The sequence below is a fragment of the Protobothrops mucrosquamatus genome, unplaced genomic scaffold (assembly GCF_001527695.2).
Source record: "Protobothrops mucrosquamatus isolate PMUCROS unplaced genomic scaffold, P.Mucros_1.0 scaffold1, whole genome shotgun sequence".
Lineage (NCBI taxonomy): Eukaryota > Metazoa > Chordata > Lepidosauria > Squamata > Viperidae > Protobothrops > Protobothrops mucrosquamatus.
This window is the reverse complement of record NW_015386388.1, coordinates 454,845-478,625: the sequence shown is the minus strand read 5'-3', so window position 1 is coordinate 478,625 and position 23,781 is coordinate 454,845. Positions and strand designations below refer to the sequence as shown.

At 37.4% G+C, this 23,781-nt stretch overlaps 1 protein-coding gene across 2 annotated transcripts; it reads right to left on the bottom strand.

Annotated features, from left to right (window-relative positions):
- Positions 1–10,462: 10,462 nt before the first annotated feature.
- Positions 10,463–21,827, bottom strand: GOSR2 (golgi SNAP receptor complex member 2). Of its 2 annotated transcripts, XM_015832214.1 has the most exons (6): positions 21,730–21,827; positions 16,853–16,917; positions 16,025–16,133; positions 15,338–15,470; positions 14,894–15,034; positions 10,463–11,914 (listed from the first exon to the last, which is right to left on the bottom strand). In XM_015832214.1, the coding sequence occupies exons 1-6, from the start codon at positions 21,756–21,758 to the stop codon at positions 11,753–11,755; spliced, it is 639 nt and encodes a 212-aa protein (XP_015687700.1). In that variant the 5' UTR covers positions 21,759–21,827; the 3' UTR covers positions 10,463–11,752. The 2 variants fall into 2 exon arrangements, with proteins under 2 accessions (XP_015687700.1, XP_029143179.1); XM_029287346.1 differs by lacking the exon at positions 14,894–15,034.
- Positions 21,828–23,781: the final 1,954 nt, after the last annotated feature.

Here is a 23,781-nt window from a genome sequence, read left to right as displayed (position 1 = left end):
CTTTCGTTCTCTCTCTCTTGCTCTCTCCTCATCTGGAGAGGGGGGGCAGAGGAAAGAGAGAGAGAGGGTGACTTGTTTGGGCGAAGAACCAGTGGGGGCAAGGCAGGTAAGTCAAAAGACACGGAACTTTTGTGCTAGCATCTCCCGAACCCTTGTTATCCCTGCCACAAACTCGGCTCATCCACCCTCACTCTCTCCTCTTCTCTCTCTATGGATGAGGCTGCTCACTTCAAATGGTTGGCTACCAAGGCCCGAGAGCCAGGCAGGCGGACAAGTCTCAACCACAGCATTTTGTTGCTGCTGTTGTTTTGCGTGCGCGTGCGGCGCTGGCTAAAAACAGAGCAAAGCAAGCTCCCCGGGCAGCTTGGTTGGAAGTCCCTGCAGCTTGGAAGCCAGGATCTTCCCCCTCTCAGTCCCAAATCCCAAGCAGGATTCACCACATTGGGATTGGAAGTGAGCTGCGAGGAGATGGTCTGTCTCTCTTCCTCCCCTCCTCCCTTCCACGCCAGCTACTGAGGCTCCCTGCTGGGCGCAGTTGGCCTGAAGCGGAGGAGGATGAGAGGCCTTTCAAAGCATGACATTGCAATGGATGGGACAGCTGTAGCTCTCCAGATATTGCTAACATACAGTGTTTGCCATCCCTGCAGCAGAATCGATGAGAGGTGCTGGCATTTCTCTTTGTCAGAATGTGGTGAATCCACATTTCCCATCTCTAAGGGAGGAAGTTAAACGATTTGATAGGTGAACTGGTTCTGTTAGTAAACGGGGGGGGGGGGTGAAGAGAAAAAGAGAGGGAGAGAGAGAGGAAAGAAAGAGAGAAAGAGGAAAGAGAAAGAGAGAGAGGAAAAAGAAAGAGAGGAAAGAAAAAGAAAGAGAGGAAAGAAAGAAAGAGAAAAGAAAGGGAGAGGAAAGAGGGAGAGGGGGAGGGGGAGAGAGAAAGAGAAAGAGAGAAAAGAAAGGAAAGGAAAGAGAAAGAGGAAAGAGGAAAGAGAGGAAAGAAAGAGAGAAAGAGGGAGAAAGAGAAAAGAGAAAGGGAGATGAAAGAAAGGGGGAGAGGGGGAGAGAGGAAAGGAAGAGAAAGAAGGAGAAAGAGGAAAGAAAGGGAGGAAAGAAAGAGAGAAAGAGGGAGAAAAAGAAAAGAAAAAGGGAGAGGAAAGAAAAGGAAAGAAAAAGGAAAGAAAGAGGGAGAAAGAAAAGAGAAAGGGAAATGAAAGAAAGGGAGGGAGAGGGGGAGAGAGGAAAGAAAGAGAAAGAAGGAGAAAGAGAGGAAAGAAAGGGAGAAAGAGGAAAGAGGAAAGAGAGGAAAGAAAGGGAGAAAGAGGAAAGAAAGAGGAAAGAGAAAGAGGAAAGAAAGAGAGAAAGAGGGAGAAAGAGAAAAGAGAAAGGGAGAGAAAGGGAGAGGGGGAGAGAGAAGAAAGGAAAGGAAAGAAAAAGGAAAGAAAGAGAGAAAGAGGGAGAAAGAGAGAAAAGAGAAAGGGAGATGAAAGGGAGGGAGAGGGGGAGAGAGGAAAGAAAGAGAAAGAAGGAGAAAGGAAAGAAAAGGAGAAAGAGAGGAAAGAAAGAGGAAAGAGAAAGAGGAAAGAGAGAGGAAAGAGAGAAAGAGGGAGAAAGAGAAAAGAGAAAGGGAGAGGAAAGGGAGAGGGGGAGAGAGAGGAAAGGAAAGGAAAGAAAAAGGAAGGAAAGAAAGAAAGAGGGAGAAAGAGAGAAAAGAGAAAGGGAGATGAAAGGGAGGGAGAGGGGGAGAGAGGAAAGAAAGAGAAAGAAGGAGGAAGAGGAAAGAAAGGGAGAAAGAGAGGAAAGAAAGAGGAAAGAGAAAAAGGAAAGAAAGAGAGAAAGAGGGAGAAAGAGAAAAGAAAGGGAGAGGAAAAAGAAAGGGAGAGGGGGAGAGAGAGGAAAGGAAAGGAAAGAAAAAGGAAAGAAAGAGAAAGAGGGAGAAAGAGAAAAGAGAAAAGGAGATGAAAGAAAGGGAGGAAGAGGGGGAGAGAGGAAAGAAAGAGGAAAGGAAAGAAAAAGGAAAGAAGAAAGAAAGAGAAAGAGGGAGAAAGAGAGAGGAAAGAAAGAAAAGGCGAAAGAGAGGAAAGAAAGGAAAGGAAAGAAAGAAAGGGAGAAAGGAAAGGGAGAGGGAGAGGAAAGGGGTAGAGAGTAAAGAGAAAGAGGAAAGAGGGAGAAAGAGAGGAAAGAGAAAGGGAGAAGAAAGAGAGGAAAGAGAAAGGGAGGGAGAGGAAAGAGGGAGAGGAAAGAAAGGGAGAGGGAAGGGAGAGGAAGAGAGGGGGAAGCGCAAGTGCCTCCCCCCCCCTCTCTCTCTCTCACACACACACACGTACACACACACACACACACTGAATGGGGGAAGAAGATTAGCAGACCAAGGGCAGAAAGAGGGAGATGGAGGGACACACACACACACACACACACACACAGAGAGAGAGAGAGAGAGAGAGAGACCCTTTTGACATCTAAAATGAAGATAACACTGCAAATATCCTTTTATATATATATATATATATAATAAAGGTAAAAAAGGATATATGCAGTGTTATCTTCATTTTAGATATCCAAAGGGTTTTGCGGCTCCCTGTGTTTTGTTTTCGTTGGGAAATGGGTCCAGGTGGCTCTTTGAGTATTTTGGGTTGCCTACCCCTGCTTTAGGCATTTGCAGCCAAATTGGAGCTGTCCAGGTGCTGAAAAGAGAGCGTTTCATTTTCAACAGAAACGCACGCTGAGTGGGTGGGTAAATGGATGTGCTTCTCCATCCCACCTTGGACTTTTCTAATTACAGTTTGAGGAAAGGGTAGTCGAAATGTAGGCTACCCCTTCAGGCTGGAGTCTGCATTTTAGCCAACTCCCAGCTGCTTTGGCATTTTTGCAAAACAAAAGGTTTAATTAACAACCATCCACGCGTTTTCTCACATTGCTGGCTAAGCTTCAGTTTTAATGGCCTTTTCATATTCATCCAAATTCTTTACATGATTTGTTTATCAACTGGTTGCCTGTGGGCCAAACCCAGCCTACTAATGTTCACTGTTTGATCATTAGCAATACATCTCTATTGAGACCAAAAGCAGATATCTGAATCACAACCAGCTTCCACACAGCATGTTATTTCTTGAAAACCTGGGATAGTAAAAAGCAGGCCTTGAGCAATTTGAGGTAGTAATCCAGCCAATGTAGCAGAGTGAGCTCCAAATCTCTTAGAAATGCAGCACTTTGCCAATTTTTTACACCAAAGACAGATAAACTTTCTACACATGCAGCCCATGCATTCTTTGTTAAGGATTCATGAAAATCAGTTGGTGCATTATACCATTGAAAGTGTACCCAAATGACCTCTCAAGAAGTATCTATCATCTCCAACATCATCTGTCTGAAAGGCTAAACAAAATTACTTCAGGGCGCAGATAATTTTAAACAATTACTACCTAACTTCAGTGAATACCTTTCTTTGAACTGGAATTTGTAACTGAAACTACTGTATTGTAAAAGCTTCTCAATATGAAATATACACATAGTATTATTTTAATGGCCAACAATGCATAAAGTGAATGAAAAAAAATTGCTATTCAATGCAAAAATAGTACAGGAATCACAATAGGTTCAGATATTTAAAGTTCTTACATTGATCTCTGGAAAGCAAGAAAAAAGTTTCAGAATCTAGTTTTCATTCTGGGCTATTTGTACACCAATTTTTGACTTTTTAGAAAAGCCAAAGTCTTCCATCCATTTCTGTACTCTAAACTCACATTTATACTGAATTTTGCTTTTTGTATATGCCATCACCTCAGTGTTGACTCTTTGTGACCATACAGATACATTTTCTGATCTGTAACTAATCTGTTACCTGTCACCACTGTAATTGAGTCCATCCATCCCATTACTGGTTGTTCTCTTCTTCTTTCCTTCTATCCTTCCCAGCATTATAGGCTTCTCCATGGAGCTGAGATTTCACATCATGTGTTTAAAATATGATAATTTGGGCCTAATCATTTGTGTCTCAAATAAAAACTCTGAACTGAACTTTTTTAGTGATATATTTATTTGTTTTGGGGGGGTGTTGGAGGGCTACTTATGATATTCTCAGGAGTTTTATCTCTCACCAAAATTCAAGTGTCAATACTCTTTCTATTGTACTTTCAAAATCCAACTGCTATTTGTATTGAACATCATGGGGAAAATATTGTGTGCATAGTTCTATCTGTGCAAGCATAGACACATGACATCTGAATATTTTTCAGAGGCTTTTATTACTACCCTACCCAGTGCTAGCTTGCAGAATATTTCTTGATTGCTTGTTCCTTTACTGCTGTTAGTGATAGATCCAAAAGACAGCAGTTTTCCAGTATTTCAATATCTTATGTCAATATCTTATATTCTTTTTTAGTTGCTTAAAGAAGAGTTTTGCAAGATTCTGAAACACGAAAACCCAAATGACAACATTTGCATTAATTTGGGAAGAGGTACATTATGCAAAAACCTAGCTCTCTGGAGAAACTCTAATGCTGGGAAATGTAGAAGATGATGAGCAACATAGATGGATTCACTTACAATGGCAAGTAAGAAAGACCAAGTTAGGGTCAGATTGTCATAGAGAAATTTTCAATAACAATTAATAACAACTGGATGGTGCATAATCAATCAATCAATCAATCAATCAATTTCAGTAGCTTTTCATCATGTGAACTGAATGAATAGAATAGAATAGAATAGAATAGAAGCTGGAAGGGACCTTAGAGGTCTTCTAGTCCAGCCCCTTACTCAAGCAGGAGAACCTATACCATCTCAGACAAGTGACTGTCTAACTTCCAGTTGAGCAGACTTGTGTAAACAATGGATACACTTTGATTTTAGGAAAATTTAATTATTGGGAAGTTTTATTCCCCGTTTTAAATATTTTCCTCATGATCTGATTGACACATTATAGAAAGAAGCTGTTTGAAGCATATCCTTTAATTTTCATTGTTTCCTGAACTAAACGTTTGATGTTGTAGCACTGAGGAAGTATAAATGGTGTATTTTCATATTAAACAAGGTTTTATGTTACTTTGGTCTTTTTGCTAGCGTTTTTCTGCCCTCTGCTGGATCATTTAGTAATATCAACAAAATAAAATATTCTTAACTATCTGTCAAATTCATAGAAGGCTTATAAATAATTTTCATGACTAATGCTCAGACAGAATCTCCATATATAGAGACAGTTGGTCTCTTGGGAATTAAAGGATTGGGATTCCAACCATTTCCATGATGGACTTTTCAGTAGAGACATCCATTTGACTACAAAAATCAGCAGACAATTGGACCCCAAAAACCCTCTTTTCTTGGCCCAACAAAGCAATTTTAGTATTATTATCCATTTGAAATAGTAGGAAAAGCATGTTGTGCATCAAAGCCCCCCTGAAGCCATCTTCCTATAACATCTGGCATTTCAAGATCACAGTTTTAGATTTTTGGGGACCCAGAATGCACATTATTTTTATTGACAGCACATCTGTCTTCCAATTATTGCTTTTCCCAGCAATGCACTTAAAATGAAGCCAGTTCCTATATATTGGCTGGTTTATTCAAATGTTTTGTTAAGAAAGGCAAAATTCTGAATACTACATTCTTTTCAGAATGAGAGAAGAAGTGTCTGTTTTCTTCCAATACTATATATAATTTTTTTCTCCTGTTGTGGAATATATTGAGAGCTTTTCCTGTTAGTCAGCTAAAATAGTTTCAGCTCCCCCATAACAACGATGCTAGTAAGGTATGGTATTGAGGTACAGTATTAGACAGAATCGCAGAAGAAAAAGATTTAGGTGAGCTCATAGCAGATGACTGTAAACTGAATAAACAATGGGGCTAGGCAGCTGTGAAGGCAAAAACAAAATTCTGGGGTACATCACTAGAGGGATTACCATCAGGAAAAAGGAGGTCCAATCTTGTTATACAGGGCTTTAGTCAAACTCTATTTGGAACACTGTCTAGTTCTAGAGACCTCACTTTTAAAAAAGATATTGATAAGATTGAGTCCAGAGATGGGCAACAATAATGGTGCAAGGTCTGAGGGTCATATCAGGAAATATTGGAGAAACTGAATATGTACAGCCTGGAGAACAGAAGGGAAAATGGGGTTGGTGGGGAGGGACATGATTGAAACTTTTAAATATATTAAGGATGTGAATAAGTTCTAGAAGGAAGTATTTTCAATATTAAGCAAAAATCAAAAACACAGGGACATAATCTTAAACTGATAGGAGGGAAATTCAAAAGTAATATTAGAAAGTATTACTTCACAGAATGAAGAGTGGAAACTTGGAAGCAACTTCCAGCGAGGTAGTGGACCAATCATCAGTAACTGAGTTCAAACATGCTTGGGATAATAAACACATGTCTAACATAAGACAAAAAATAAAAATAAATAAATAAAAATAATTAAAGATAATAAATAAATAAGAACTGAAGAAGCTACTTGGATGAGAAGCAAAATGTTTTCAAGGGAAAAAAACCCATGGAAGTCCAATTGCCTTTTGAAAAGCACCTTTGAAACAATAAATAAATTAAAAAGAAAACAAAATTTTCAAGGAATCAGTAGGTCTTTTTCTGTCATCAGTTTTCTATGTTTCTATTTATGCCATTCTAGAGATCAAATAGTGAAAATTAAAAGAAAATCTCCAGCAAACATTCTTATCAAATTTCTATTGAGATATGGGGAGCAGAATTTACATACAGTAGATGTAAATAAATAAATAAATAAATAAATAAATAAATAAATAAATAAATAAATGTAAATAAATAAATAAATAAATAGAGAGCAAACTTACATCTATCACCACTAGAGGGCAACCTTTGCTTATAAAATAAAACGGGATCTTTACAGTCTCTGGATATGTCAGAAGCTAGTAAGCTACTGAAAGAGGAAGCAAAATCAAACTTTGCTTGGTTATCGCGAAGTGAATCACTGCAGTTGTTAAGTTAGTAATATGGTTGTAAAGTGAATCTGGTTTCCCCATTGACTTTGCTTGTCAGAAGGTTGCAAAAGGTGATCATGTGACACTGAGACCCTGCAACCATCATATAAATGTTCCAGTTGCTAAGCCTCCAAATTTTGATCATGTGACCATGGGAATGCTGCAATGGTTGTTGTACGAAAAATGGTCATAAGTCATTTTGTTCAGTACCCATAGTGAACTTTGGTCACTAAATGAAAAATTGTTAAGTTGAGGACTACTCGTATATCTACCTACAGTATCCTATCAAACCCAGCAGAAAGGGTAGATTGGGCAAACTATCCATGAAGGAATGTTATTTGATGGGACCAAGGAGACCTTTTCTCCCACAGTGCTTGGAACATCGTAACTCCCAAGGTGAGATTGGCCTGGACCTTAGTAGGCTTCAAGAAGAGTCTTAAGACCTGACTTTGTCATCTGCCCTTTGGATCCAGGGAAGTTAGTGGAAAGTTTACTAAGTGGTCATACTTTTAAGAAAATGAATAGCACTCTCTCACTGATTAATGCTTTAATAGTTTTATTGTTTGTAATGATTTTTATAGTTATTCTTTGGTTGACTTTGCATTGTTTTCTAGATTCTTTACTTTGTACCCTGCCCAGAGTCACAGTAGCAAGATGAATAGTTATATCAATTTAATTAATAAATTTATTTCCCCATCTTTAGCAACTGTTTATTTATTTCTCTCATTTTAACCACTTATAATTTGCAATTATTCACTCTATTTCCCTACCAAACATAACTAGGTCTTCAATACATTAATATACAGACTCATATTCCTTAGGGAACTATACAATTTATCTAACATTTACTGCACATCATTTGAGTCCTATACCAACATGACACTATTTGCGTATAAAAGTATTTGCATATTTGTACCCCTGAAATGTATTACGCAGGGGGATATCACACATCCATGTTTTATTCCCTCCCCTCTCGTTTTATTCACTAAGTGTTCCACTCCAAACTGCCCTGTACTTCTGAAATGTTGCTAATATTTACCTCTTGTACCTTCCCAGAACAATTTTGCCAAATATCTTCCAAGCACTTTTAATAAATGAATCCCTCTTCATCTTGTTGTAGGGAAACAGAATCTTCCAATTGTTAGATATAGATGCACTCTTCAGAACACACAGTAAGCATGCTGTCCAGCCACTTCCATAAGCAAATCACCTCTTAGCATTTCTGCAGTTATATATACACAAGTAGCTTTATTATTTTTCAACATTCTCACAGCATTTATTTCATGTGGTTTCTTTTTCCCTTGGGCATTGTCATTTATAATTTTTGTTTCACTTTCACACATAGTATGAGTATCAACCCCATATAATTTCTAAAATACTCCCATTTTTCCTCATGTTGGTTTCCTCCACTTCATTTTTTTGTCACTTAACTGGAGACTCCTTGTTCAAACTATTTCTCACGTTTCTTAAAATTTCCATCCAACGCATCTTGCCTTTTCTTCCATCTTTTAATCTTAACCAGACCTTGCTCTTTGGCGTCATTCTTTGCAACTCTTCCATATACATAATTACTTTCTCTCATCCTTATTTGCAGCAAGATTTTTTTGTGCACATTTTCCTCATCTAGTCTTTCATTTCATCTTTCTTTTTATATTTCCTTCACTGCTTTTTTTCCACTTCTTTCCAGGTTCATTTCCCCCCAAAATCTTCTTTCAACTCCATCAAAGAAGTGTTTCTTCCTAGTTGCTCACGGTCCTTGTATTATTCTTTAATTCTCTACCTTTCATCATAAACCATCAAATCAATCATGGTTTTGAACTTGTAATTTCTTTTACTCTGCGTAACTAGACATTATTAAACTTAATATTTACCTAAAATGGTTATTTTTCTAAACAAGTGGTCATTAATCATCTTTATATCTCTGAAAAGCTCAAAATATAGTCCATTGTGGATGAAAAGATAAAAATGTGTACTGTATCAGAATGAATTTGTATTATCTTGGTTATTGAGTATATAAATGAAAAGTAGGATTTGCCAGATGCTGATATTGGTATGTTACGCTCCAGTGAACTGTGATAAATAAAAAAAAGATGAGACTTGGGAAATATTATAGAACATTATGAGTGAATGTTCTTGGGAAAAATTAAGTCTGTTAGATGGCATGAATGGATGGGTGGGAATGAGGGAGAAGACCACGAACTATAACCATGGTCCCCTGCATGTATTCTCAACTCTCCTTTACAAGATTAGGTCATCATCCTCCAGGTCCACTGAATAGACTCCATTCCAGTTTATCCTCTTGATTTCAAAGACATACAACTTACCTGTTTTTTTCTTTCCTTAGTTCCATTCATTAATTCATGCTCCTTAATCCATTTATTTTTTTTATATTCCAAGTAGCAATCTTCTATTTTGTCATCAAACAGATCCAAAGACAGTGATTTCTGCTTCCTTGGTGAAATGAAATATTCCCCTATAATTTGCACATCATTACAAACATTTTTAAAAAGGCAACTTGATATGAATTGGATTTCATTGACAATCAGGGATTATTTCCTCCCAGAAAGATCCATTAAATCAAAGTGTTGTTGGGTATGGAAGTTATTTATGTCTTCATTTAATTTTTAACCATATTTTTCATTTAGCAGCATACATAGTAGCATACATAGCACTTTCTTCTATTTTCCCCCACAACATCCCTGTAAAGTTAGTATACTGAGAATGTCTTGATATGGAATAAGTCTCTGTCAGCTCCAAGAAAGAAAGATAAATTGAGATCCTTCTAAGTAATTTTCTTATTGCTCCTCAATTATAGACAGAAATCTTGTCAAACTAAAACAGACTGCTTGCACTTTAAAATGTGTATTCTAGGAACTACTAGGGAAAGGACACATATATTATACCTGCCATTACTAAGGGCTTGGAAAGGCAGACTGAATGCTTCTAAAGAGACATTAATTTGAAAATTATAATTCAAGGGCTTCCCAATATCTAATATAATTTGTTCTCAGAGTATCCCTATGAGAATGCTTTACATTCTATCTTTTAAAAATGTATGGCATAGCATGACAATAAACTTAATTAACATCTAGCCATATTTCAATTAAATACCTCCTTTAAAGCAAAGCATGTGACTCCTTAAAGGAAAAAGGGAACTTTAATTTGGAGGAGTAGGTCAATACAGCAGAAGAAAAAAAAAAACCAAACAGAATGAAACTATAATTACTGTTGAATATTTTCCGTTATCTGCTTTAGAAGAATTTTTAATCTGCTTAAACTTACTGAAACATTATCTTTATCAGTAAAAATGAAGCAAGGATCAAATAAACTGTTATCAGGAACATAGCCAGATTGCAATTTGTACGTGATGCTTGGATGTCTATTTCAGCATATGGTTGTATTAATGAATTTGGGGATGTAGAAAAAGACAATTCAACTTTGATACTATACCTTAGTTGACCCAGCTTAGTTGGACAGCCAGGCACCATTTGCAAACAGAAAATTCATAACACAGGTTATATCAGCTGTAAGGATTTCTTGAAATCTTGGAGATTTACAGTACAGAACAGCACACATAATTTGTTATAATATGGAATAACATTTATGCTATTCATCTATTCACAATCAGCTTTTTCAAACAAAACAATAATACTGGTCCAGTTGGAACAAAGGACAATAGGTCTGAGATATCAAATGATAGGTTTATATGCATTTACCTGGAAGCTTTCAACTTAACTCTGTTCTTTAGGAGATCTGCACAAGATTTCAAATCTCCCCGCCCCCTCCCAAAATCCATTAAGGATTGTATACTTTAGACTCAAAAGTGGCTAAATTCATCTTGTTAGATCTCACTGTATAAATGTTTTTTTGGAACTGTGCAGCATAAAATTGCAGAAATAATAAATTTTCCATTCATGAAAAGTAGAAGAAACTGAATACACAAAAGCTAGGGGATTAAAAGATGAGACTGCTGTGACAAACACAATGGCTACACTGTGAACCAGTGATTCTACGTACAAATTTTTAAAAATACACATATAAATGCATTTTGTAAGGAAGTTTGTTATTCACCTGTATGGTAAGCAGCATGTCCCACACTTCTTTCCTAACACTAAAAGCAGGATTCTGCTACAGGGTGCATTAGCACATGTATCTGAATTATCATGGTCCCTAACACATCCATTATTTACTTTAAAGTGAGTTACTACACTGTAGTTCAGCTAGTTTACACAATGTTTACTCTAGATAAATGATAGATGCAGAATCTATAATTATCAAAAACCATCTCCATTGCACATGGACTAAAGTATTTCTATTTATTTTAATCAATCCTGGGAACAAGACAGTCTCCCTATGTCCCACACCTGCAATAAGTTAAGCCAATAAGTCCTTCAAGCCAGGTTGCTTCATTTTCACTAGTAATTACAGTGTTTGCAGACGTATACATCTTGATCTTGAGGAACTATGAAATCTATAGATCCAATAGTAATACTTTATTGGTCACTTTGTTGAGAGGTTTTATAACTTATACCAGGATTACTAAGAGAACTAAAGGAGACAGCTCCTGCCCTCATCAACTAAGCTTGAGAGTCACATGGGCAACATGCCCACTATATGACTGAAAAATTATGAGTGCTGTGTGGATAAGCATTCCTGCACACCAACGGGAGAATCTATATGAGCCACTCAACTTGAGCATCATATGAGTCACGTGGCAGCTGTAGCCAATCCAGGAGATTCACAGTTATGCTGGAAATCAGTGTAGAAAGGAACGCTTAACTCAGTCTGGTAGTGTGTTCTTCAGCCTTTCAAGTAAGATACTGCACTACGAGGAACATGATTATGCATGTCACAAGCATGCCTCCAATCATGAAGTACTTATCCTGGAAGGCACGTTTCTCAATGAGACGCATGACTGTATTAGATAAACCGAGCATGTTGGCAACATCCATTATTTTCTTGTGGGTGCCCTGAAAGTAACAGAAAAAAAAGTGACAATATTAGTTTAAAAAAAGTTGTCAGAGAGGGTCTTTTGACTTTCAAGGTACTCCTCTTCAGATATTTCCTACAGAGTCTTCAGTCTCTCCAGAAACAGGATGCATAGTTTACAATGGCATGTGAATCACTTTATTTTACATATCCATTTTTTCTCACCCACTCTCAATTTCCAACCAATCTTTTGCTCTTCAGAAATTGTAATTCTTATGCCTTCTATAAGTGTCTGCAGTCACCTAAAATTTTAAAAATAATTTGGAAGGAGGGAAGAGGAATAGTGGTAATTTCTATTTTTATTTAATATTTCCTTTCTGCTTTTAAAATTATCCCATATCACTTGGTCAATCCAATAGAAGAATATTTTAAAACGTATACAGTTGAAATGGCATTATCAGCTCTCTTGCAAATAAAATCAGGCCAAATGGTAATATACTTGTGGATCATGATTTACTCACCACAGAGGGGCTTACTTTGCTGGAAAACACAGGCTACCCTTGACTGTTCTACATAACTTCCCTATATACAGTTTGCAATCACAAGCTAAGAAACTATTTTTAATAATAGCTTTAGGCTCCATATTTTGTACATTTTCCCATGTAAGTCTGCCCAGCCATAAAGCAATATAGGTCGCCCTTGTTATTTGCAAGGGTTTTGTTCCAGGAAACTATAACAAAATAATAAATAATGTGACCTTGAAATGGAGTGGGTAGGTGAGCTCATCTGGAACTTATGGTCATTATCTCTCTCTCTCACAAGCACTTACTCTTTCTCCTACAGAGATTATCTCAGCAATGTATTTGTTCCTCAGTTCACCCACTTCAAAGGTGACTTCCTTGTGGCAGTTAGTCTTTTTATTCTTTGGACTAACTTATTTGGTGGTGATTAAAGAAGCTGTCCCATTAGAACCACATGACTCTCTTGGTGTCTGTCTTCCTTAGGGCTGTTTCACTATCTCATGTATCACTGGATTCCACTGCTGTCTACAGATTATTTGGGGCTTGCTCTGCTGGCAATATGATGCTTAATATCAGGATAATCCTCCCTCCTCTGCTCACAGCAGAGAAGCCTAGCATAAGCCACATCACACTGATACAATTTTCTCCATTGCCAATTAAGCAAATCACACCACATAAGTCCAGCAACCACAAGGAAGTCACATGAACTATTCAGCTAGACTGACCCAAATAGATCCACCACAATTACAGGAGAAGCAAATACATTATATGGACAACCTAACTCTTTATTATAAAAAAAAACTTTACATAGTCATAGAAGCCTAACCACAATTTTATGCATATGCAAGATAGCAAAAAATGGCCAGACCCACAGATATATAAATACCTTGGTACATACTGAGTATATCAAGCTCTGATCCTTAAGCTGAAAACATACCAAGATAATAAGACAGCAGCTAATAAGAACCACTTAACAGCAAGGAAGAATATGCTTGCAGCTATCAGAACAGTAGTAAAGCAACTGGAATGTGTAAAACTCACTGTCCCAGGTACAGAACATTCTGGAGAAGTCTAGAATGTTCCTGCCATCTTCCAGATCTTACAGATCTCACTATTCTGCTGATAGTTAGGCAGTCTATGTGGGCAAGAGGACAAATGGAACGTTGTAGACTTCTCCAGAATGGTATGCTATGCACATACCTAACTACAAAGCAGCACTGTGTAATTAAACAATGAACAAAAACTAGTATTTGAGTATTTTTACTATAAAATTAGGAAAAAGAGACTTTCTGACTATTTGTAAATATTCAGTCAATTAGTTTTTCTTTAATAGGGGCACTTCATTTATCTGTCAAAGATTTCTGGAATTGGCTACTTCAGTCTGAGTTGCATTCCAAGATATCTCTACTTCCAAAACATGGGAAACTGCTAAATCCACAAGGCCCACATCCCTTGCCCAACCTAGTCTCTTCCAAGTATTACCTCAAGAATAGAGTAGGGTTAGAATAAAAATAGGCGTCAGGTTCCAAACTATTCTTTGCATCAGCAACTACTAAGCACTGCTATTTTTTTTAACCACTACAGAAGAAGCTGTGGGACATTTGAGGATAAGGTGAGGAGAAAGAGTTTACATAATTTAGAAACAACAAGGGCTTTGTATTAAGGATATAACATGTTGATAACAGTAGAATACACAGTAACAAAGTAGATAACATAGGAAAATATTAAGACAGTCTTAACAAGTAGAGGAGATCAAATACACAAGGCATGATTGGAGAAATGAGACCAAAGCCAGCAATGATTATAAGCAGGACTTCTGAGGAAGGGCAAAGAAGCAAGGAAGAGGAAAAATGGAAGAAAACAAAGCTGAAGTAAACCTCATGCAAACATTTTCCTTAGGTACCACTGGCATGGAGGATCCACTTTCAATAGTTTAGAATGGAAGAGACAACCATCAGATTGGGGTGGTTTTTTTACTCAATTACTTTATTCAAGGAAGTTGCTTAAAAGACTGTTTGTCTATCTAACCCAGTTTGTTGCTGAATCCAACTAATCAGCTCTCTCTATGGATTCATGAGTCTTTCCCATCAATGATCACTGGAAAGTTGTAACTGGAGAATCATGATCTCTTGTATGCAAAGCACTTGCTAGGTGAAACAGTCCAAGTCATAAGAGCCGCAAGAGCTTCTTCCAGAAGCAGACTTGTAAAAATCTCTTTTATTTCTATGGTTGTGTTTATTTTAATTACAGGTATCTTCAAATAATTGAATTATTTATATTAATAAAACACCCAATTCCTTCCAAAGATGCAAGTGCTGCAGCTAGCTTGGAGAGCAAAGATACAACAAGAATAGATTTAGATTCCATGTAATCCATAGCCAGAATGACTGAATTGGGGAGCTTGAACTGTTCTAATAAATTTCTGATATTCAAATTTCAAATATAGTGGATGCCTAGTCACCATAAACAAAAAAGGTGAAGGTCCCACCCTATGCCCACCTTTAATGTCACTCTCTGATCCCTCAGGCCCTGTAGGATGCTGGTTCCGCTGCCAATAAGATCATCCATGCCACGGTGTGCATTTTGAAGGGATTCATTAAATTGTAATGTTTCATCAATTGGAATGGTGGTGTCAGAATCCTGCAGGGGGAGGGAAAGAAATGGTTATCTTTCCTCAACATTCTTAACCCAAAGCCTCTGCAGAGTCAACAATGTGCTATGGCCATGAAATTCAAACTTCCTGCCCTCCCAAATTCTTTTCCATCTCAGTCCCCGGGCAGCCCCAGTGCATTCTCAAGTGTATTGTTCACTTAATTTTTGGGTAAAAAACTATGTGAACAACAACTAGTTTAAAAAAAAATGTGGCTATAAAATTTTGAGGACCAAACTCAGAAAGCAAGCAAATTTAAGCCAAAGTTCTCTGGTTTTAAAGGCAGGACTTACATTAGTGGTAAATGTTCGAGTCAGAAGCTCCTCACGTTGTCTTTCTTGCTGCTCCCGCGCATAGCGACGATGCTGGAAATTTCGCAATCCTGTCTGCAGGTGCTGAATGTCGTATTTCAACTGGTCAACCCGGCTGAAAAGAGGCAATAGATAATAAGCTCTCCCCAAATAAGATCATAATTAATGGGAAAAGACTGCAGGTGTGTTATAAAGCAAACCTCTCTTTGTTCAGTGAAACACTGCACATAATTATAGAAAACCTGTGCTCTAGCAGTGTTATACCTTTGGCCACATACATATAGATGTACAAAGCAGCTATTTAGTTGCTATTATATTATATTTTAGTTGAAAATCAGCTCTTCATGATTCAGGTGGGAATTTTTTCCAGTACTCTTTCTACCAAGATTTCCAATTGGAAAATTATTCCCATAGTATCCAGTCCAGGAGATCTGCTGAGAAAACACTCATAGAAAAAAAGACAATGATAGCTGCAAAAAGCCCTTCTCAATGGCAGTTACAATTTTACAGAACCAAAAAAATATATCTGAATCGGAGCATTTATTATGTCTCACTTTTCATTTGGTTTGGGAAATATTTGATAATATCAGCATAAAAATAACACATCTCTCAATGTGTATCGGTAAATTAAAATGTGTTAAGATAACATTAAGAAAAAGAATCACTCACAGTTTGGCATTTTGTCGCTTGTTTGGATGTTCCTTGTTGCAGAAGATTTCCAACCGGTCTAGATTGCTAAAAATTCTGTCTATTCGTGCTTGGATTTCATTTTCCACCACTACAGAGGGAGACAAATAAAAGAAGTTCTCCTCGCTGCTTTAAGATGCACAATGTTTTCTTTCCAACCCAATGCCTGCTTTTGTGAGCCAACCGTCTATGCTGGTCAAGTTAACATCATCAGCTATTGCTTTAAAAGGCACCAATCTATAGCAGCCCTTTTTTTAAAACCTACTTTGCTCCTCTCTTCATATGAGACAAAAAGGAGCTAAGAAGTCAAAATAACCATAGTTTCATAATACAAAAGGAACAGGAACTATGAGTCTCAAATATATTGGAGAATTTATATAATAATTCTCATAGGATTAATGTCTAGGTATACTTATTCATGTAATATGGCTGTAGTATTATTACTATCATTATTATCTTCTTTACTACCCCCTTTAATTGCTATTATTATTTTTATGATTATTATTACTCTGATGCTTTGCATGTACATTGAGAGCTTCCTTGTATGTCACAAGGTCACTTGGCCAAATAAAGTATTGTGTTGTGTTATTTTGTATTGTACTGTATTGTGATCCAAATGGTATGGCTTCACAATTGATACAGATTTTAAAGTCCATTGAGGCATTTTAAACAAACTGATAAGTCATAGTAAATTTCTTATATCATGTTTTTTTATCTATTTTTCACTGATTTCAACAAAAAGAGCTCAGATATTATTAGAAGACAAAATGCTTGTGGCACTCAGGTTACTTTTATACACCAATTACTCACAGTGAACAGACTCCTTGTCTGAGGTTTCCAGGCGGCCCATGTATGACTGAACTTCGTGGATCTGCCTATTAAAAAAGAAAATAGGAAAGCAGGAAATCTACTAGCTATTCCAAAAGAAAAAGTGAATTTTTCAAGAATAGATACTAATGCATAGAACAAGAGATTCTCCCCAAAAAAATTTTGTTCAACTAAATGAATATTATAAGGTTGGTAAACTACACTTCTTAATATCGATACATTACTTTCCATAAGCATTAAAGGTTTTTTCCATAAAGGTTTTTATACAACCTCCAAGCAGGATTATAAGCAGCCATTTTTGTCTCCCCAATTATAGAGACTAAGCACCATCTGCAGATGACCAAGAAAGTCAAACTGATTCTTTTCACATCAGACATGAGTAAGTACAGGTAGCCTTACCGAGTCTACCAACTATTACCACCTTATTTGCAAAACTGAGATGACAGAGTTGTAGAAAAGAAAAAAACCCAGTCGATTTTTTTTCCTCATAATTCCCCAATCTCCTGTTTTATAAACAATTGTTTAAAATTCATGGTGTTCTGAATTGTCATTGGTTACATCAGGCAATTGAAAGAATAAATCGAGAAATTATAAAATCAGCATTTATATATTAAACTTTTATATTCCCCTATATCCGTTTAATGCTCCTACCCCTCCTATCCCACATCACAAAATGCTAAATCAGTCTTCCTCAAAAGTTGTGCACTCAAGTATATTTGGATGAAACCAAATAAATTCCAGTCTAAACAATCTTAATAGTGAGTTGTCTTCAAATATTTAATATTCTTAAAAAGCAAATTTCAACCCAATCTTTAATTGCTAGAAAACAGCAGTTCACACTCTTTTTACTTCAATATTTCAATTTAACTATCTTAACTACAAGAAAAACCTAAATCAATTTAAGCATTGGAGACTTTCCACTTCAAGCAGTTTCTCAAACTTTCACATTCCTAATAAAATGAGAATGTTGATGGATCTGTGCTTTCTAGTTTATCTTAAACTGGGAGTTGTGATGCTTCCATTAATTATCTGGCACATTTCCTAAGGATCATCTCCAAAACAAACAGCCTTGCCAATTGGAAGACCTGTTTTGGAAACAGAACAAATCATGCCAGAGGCACAGAAAATGTGACAGGACACTGGAGATCCAGTGGAGAAAGGAGGGGAAGAATGCTCTGCCCCATGACATCTCCTGGAAATGAATATATTGCACAGAAATGATGGCATCACACCACGAGAGAGAAAAGGCAATCAGAAAGTAGAGAAAGTATGGAGCAGATCTGCAAAAAAAAAACAAAAAAACAAAACACTGATGAGAAGACACAGAGTATGGTATTATTCTCCATCCAACTGAAAATGCAAAAGAATAAATTATGGAATATTTAATATTTCATTTTAAATCATTTATAAACTAGATACAAAAAATGGTTTATACTAGAAAATAATTAATTAATTAATTAATTAATTGATTAATACAATTTCTATAGTCGCCCATCTCAGCCAACTGACTGGCTTACAATTCTTACAATTCTAATACATTACATAAGCTAAGAATAAGAATAACACAGCAACCTTTATTTTTCAGAAAGTCAGAAAAATGATAGAATGAAAAAAAATAGAGGAAAAGGAAAAAGAAGAGGCACCCTTGATGAGAATTTAGATTCAAAAATTGAGACTGATTTAAACATCCGACTTCAGTATATATATTCTGTCCCATAGTTTCCATTTTTTTTCTTTATTTTTCAAACAAAATTTTCTGCAACTATTTGATAAAGGGAAAAACACAACCTAGAATATCATAATGGCTTTCTTCATTTCAATAGTTATATTTCTTTTTATTTCAACATTAGAAGACATACTTTCCTTAGGAGTTCAGCATTTTAGTTCCATTTATAACAGAACTTAAAACAATTTTAAAGAAAACTCTATCAACTCTATAGCTTGAATAAAGTATGTTTTAATATTTTCAACAAATCTATTTCTACCATGAACCATGTTAAATACAACACATTTTATAGAGTAATGAAGTAAATGTCTATTTGGTATGGGTTTTAAAAATTAAATATCACATATATTTCAATTCCCCATTCCAAAAAATTAGAAACTTTTAATTGCTTCAAATGTGCAAAAAATTTACATATGCAAATATGTACACTTGAAAGAAAACATTCATAGAAATATGTTACTGTCACTGTGTCTGAAGTAAGAATTAATTTTTAATTGATGAATTCAATCCAAGGTCCTAACAGGAACATTTCTTTGAACTTGTCCTGAAGGCACGACAAGAAGCAATGGGTGGAAACTAACCAAAGAGAGAAGCAACCTAGAACTAAGGAGAAACTTCCTGACAGTTAGAACAATTAACCAGTGGAACAACCTGCCTCCAGAAGCGGTGAATGCTCCAACACTGGAAGTTTTTAAGAGACTGGACAGCTATTTGTCCGAAATGGTATAGGGTTTCCTGCCTGAGCAGGGGGTTGGACTAGATGACCTCCAAGGTCCCAACTTTATCATCATCCTCATCCTGATCCTCATCCTCATCATCATTATCAATCTATCCAGCATGTAGTAGTAGTAATTTACCAATTCTCCTAAGTCGGAGGGGGAGGGGAGAGATCTGCAGGCACTATTTTTTTGATGGGATGCCTGCAGTTTCAAATAAAATCCCCTCTCATCAGAATTTGATATACCTCCATATAGTTGGCTTTTTCACAATTAACAATTTTTCAGAATATCTTTGATTTAGGTGTTGACATCATCTGGAAATGTGTTATATATGCCATGTTTCATCTATTATTATTATATTCATGGAGAAAAATACATTTATGTGGTTATTAAAATCAATTTGATCATGCATAATTATTAGTTATTGTTGGATAGTGGATCTTTATTCAGTTCTGATGGATGTAGTAGTGTCACTATATTCATCAGTGTCTTCTCAACTATGATATGGATAAATCGAATAGATAAATCCAAACCGACTTTACCAAGTCACGAAGCAAGAGACTTAACTAATATTTGATGCTGTTAATTTCAATATGTATTGTATAATGTTTTATATTACTCTCATTTTATTTTATAATTAAGACATCATTAAATAACATCTCAGTAAAATAACCTTTTAAAACTGCACAAAAGAAAACTAAAACATATTAACATACTTCTGCAAGGGTTAGGATTGGCTAAGAAAGAATCTAAACACATACCAAACCATTAGTGAACAAAAATTAAGCTGAGCTAGGGTTGGATGTTAAACCTATAGTACAGTGACACTGAATAGTATTTTAATCAGACACAAAGTTATCATTTTGACCTTTTCAAAATTAAGTAGTGTAAGAACTAAGCACTTGGTACATAAAGTTAGTACTTGTCCTTGGATTGGAAAAATGGCAAAGACTACATTTAGACAAAAAGATAAGAACACATTATAGCTAAAATGAATTAATGTAGTTGGTCCATTAGACTTCTTCACACTGCTATGACTGATTTATCAATATGCTGGTGATTGTTTCAGAGGTTCCCATGCCTCTCATACTATTTCTTTCCCTTTCAAATCAGAATCCATCTTGTCAAACTTTAGGACCATAGTTTCACAAGAGTGCCATATGTGAAGGCATATGTAATACAACATGAGGGAAATTTGCACCTTGGTTCAAGTATACAGCTGGACCAGGGAGACCAAAGTTCAGGTCAATTCATGATATTATTGATACTCACTCTATTTCAACCTGTTTCCTATTTGAAGTTTTACGAGGATGAAGAGACAAAGTGCAAGGCTTTTTCACTTGAAATTCTTATAATGATCAAATTTCTTCCAATGAAAAAACAAAGAGAACTAATCTTCTTAGTCTTAATTTACTTCATAGTTTTCTCAATTATGAAGTTTATTTAGCATATTGATATTTTTTTCAAAATCTTTAATTATCTTGAGGGTTAAAATCCCACCCAAAGAACTCTATACATAGAATATCATAACTAAGAAAACATGAAATTAATGTTTTAAAATGAGAAATCATAGATTCCTCAAACAAAGCAAGAATTCACCTGAACTGAAAATTCTCAGTACAGAATGTTGGGCTGAAATATCCAGTTTGCTGTAACTAGAACCTATGACTTCAAAAACATTAGAAATCCAATGACCAAGTGTTATTTTTATGAGTTACTTCTCATTTCAGGGTAGTTCTTGTTATTGGTTAATCTTTTGATTGAATTGTATTGTTTGACTATACTGTGTTGTTCAATTGTAACAGTATGAAATTAAACAAAGCCTCCTTTCTACGGCAAGGAGAGTTTTATTGTAATTAATATATTGCATTGGTCCACTGTTTTAGCATGAAATTAATCAAAGCCATCCCTTGGGCATCAAAGTGAGTTCCATTCCAATTATTAGTCTGTCAAATTAAACAAGGGCTCTCTTATTGGATAGCCAGGATGATTAAACAAGACACCATTTGCTCAAACTGAAATCCCTCTTCTACCATAAATTCAGTAACTGGCTTTCCAGAAGCTGCTGTTGTTCGTCCAGAAGGCTTGTTCCCCTAAAAGAGCGAAGAAGCAGCGGTCCTCCCAGGGGAGCCTGCGGCCAACGGGGGGATACCGAGAGAGGCAATCAAGAACATCTGGAGGTCCCGAGTCCCCCATTCCTACGGGGAAGGTTGTAAGATCGTTACGTAACTATTTAAAGAGTTATAAAAGCGTGGCTATTGGCGCTGGCGCCTCCTGGCAACTGTCCTCGTTCGCCTTCTGTTCCCCCGCCTCCCGCTCCTTTCCTCTTCCAGAGCCTTCCCTTCGCTTCCCAATTCATTTCCGCGTTTGTTCCCCGCTCCGGAGAGCTTTCCATGCTTGCCCCTCACACCCACTTGTTGGTCTGATGATAAAGAACCTCCATGCCGACTATTCCTCCGCCACTCCGGGACCATCGGAGCGCCTCTTATAACACGTCAGCTGGTTCAAGGCCGGGACTTCCGGCTTCCTGTGAAGGGAAGTCCTCCGGGTGATGTCACGCCTCCGCAGCCGGCTGTTTACGCTCTTGCCTGAGTGAACGTTTGCCACAAGGGCAACGCGGCGGATCTGCGCTGCCGATGTTACACGTGGCGTTTTGACTTGTCTTGATTTAGAGTGTGAATGTGACACACGTAGTGGCCCTCGATCTCAATAAAGTTTAGTCGATGCGGCATTTTGCTTCTTAAATTTAAACTTAAGTTACAGTATACTGATCTTCTGCCTTTCCCTATAAATAAGGCTAGTCGAGCGCATTGTATTTGCGATACACTCATTAAAGAGAAGCAACCTAGAACTAAGGAGAAATGTCCTGTCAGTGAAAAAAATCAGTGGAACCGCTTTGCCTTCAGAAGCTGTGGGTGCTTCATCATCTGAGGCTTTTAAGAAGACATAGGACAACTTCTTGTCTGAAATGGTATAAGGCAGTGATGGCGAACCTATGGCACGCGTCGGCACTCAGAGCCCTCTCTGTGGGCACACCTGCCGCCACCGCCGCCAGCTCACGCAGGTCCATTAGACCATTGCTGGCACCCGGAATAGCAGCCCCACCCAGCACAAAGGAGGCGAAGCAGCTGACTAGCAAGCTCAAGTAGAGGTGGTAGAGCACGCCCCCATGCGCTCACTGGCCTCGCCTTGACCCACAGCAATGGCATCCCTGCCTTACCCCCTGCCTCACCCTGCAGGATGAGCCTCCTGCCCATCGCCCCACCCACCAGAGACCCTCTGGAACCCCCCCAATTCTGCCCAGTCCCCACAGGCATCCCCCCACGAGCAATATTAAGGTGGCCATGCCCACCCTGGCCACGCCCATTCAGTCTGCTGTCACCACCGCAGCCACTCCCACCCAGTGGGCCATGCCCCCCCCCCAAGGGCACCACAATGCTGATGCAGCCCTGGCACTTTGCGATAAATAAGTGGGTTTTTGGGTTGCGGTTTGGGCACTCAGTCTCTAAAAGTTTCGCCATCACTGGTATAGGGTCCCAGGAGGTTGGACTAGAAAACTTCCAAGGTCCTTCCCAACTCTATTCTGCTACTGTAACTGTTACTGTAACTGGGTTACCTTTAGCCCTCATTGAAGCTTTCCTGCCCATTGGTCGGACTAATAGCCCACCTTTAGGGCAATGTTATTTTAAATGGGGCCAGATAGAAGGAGATACATGGTCGCCACCCTTCTTTTAATCAGAAAATCAGCTCTGTATGTCTGTTCAAACCAATTATATAATCATCCATTTTTAAAAACTCAGGGTGGCTCTCAATCAAAAAGTTAAAACAACATGAAATATTAAAGCTATAAAACTAACCACAGAAAAATATTAAAAACAACAAAGACCTGGCACCAAATCAAACTTCTAATGTGCAATTACCCAACTTATTCCAGCACTTGGGGTAGCCAAGTCTTCAAAGCTTTAGGGAAAGTTAGGAGAATAGAGGACTGTCAAATTGGGTATCAATAGAAGAAATAGGAAGACAACTAACTCTAGCATTATATTATTATTACTATTACTATTACTATTATTGTTGTTGTTGTTGTTATTATTATTATTATTATTATTTGCAACCCCTGAGATATTGGAACACTATCATGTCCCCCCTCGTCCTTCTCTTTATTAAACTAGACATACCCAATTCTAGCAACCGTTCCTTATATGTTTAGCCTCCAGTCCCCTAATCATCTTTGTTGCTCTTTTCTGTACTCTTTCTAGAGTCTCAACATCTTTTTTACATCGTGGTGACCAAAACTGGATGCAGTATTCCATCTGTGGCCTTATGAAGGCATCATAAAGTGGTATTAATACTTCATGTGATCTTGATTCTATCCCTCTGTTAATGCAGCCTAGCATTGTGTTGGCTTTTTTGGCAGCTGCAGCACACTGCTGACTCATATTTAAGTGATTGTCCACTAGGACTCC

Excerpts from the sequence above, each read along its gene's own strand:
- GOSR2 (XM_015832214.1), bottom strand. The coding sequence starts at position 21,758 with ATGGAGGTTCTTTATCATCAGACCAACAA. Across the intron at positions 15,471-16,024 it reads AAGCGACAAAATGCCAAACT|CCGGGTTGACCAGTTGAAAT; the intron begins GTGAGTGATTCT and ends GCCTCTTTTCAG. Across the intron at positions 15,035-15,337 it reads CTCGAACATTTACCACTAAT|GATTCTGACACCACCATTCC; the intron begins GTAAGTCCTGCC and ends CTCCCCCTGCAG.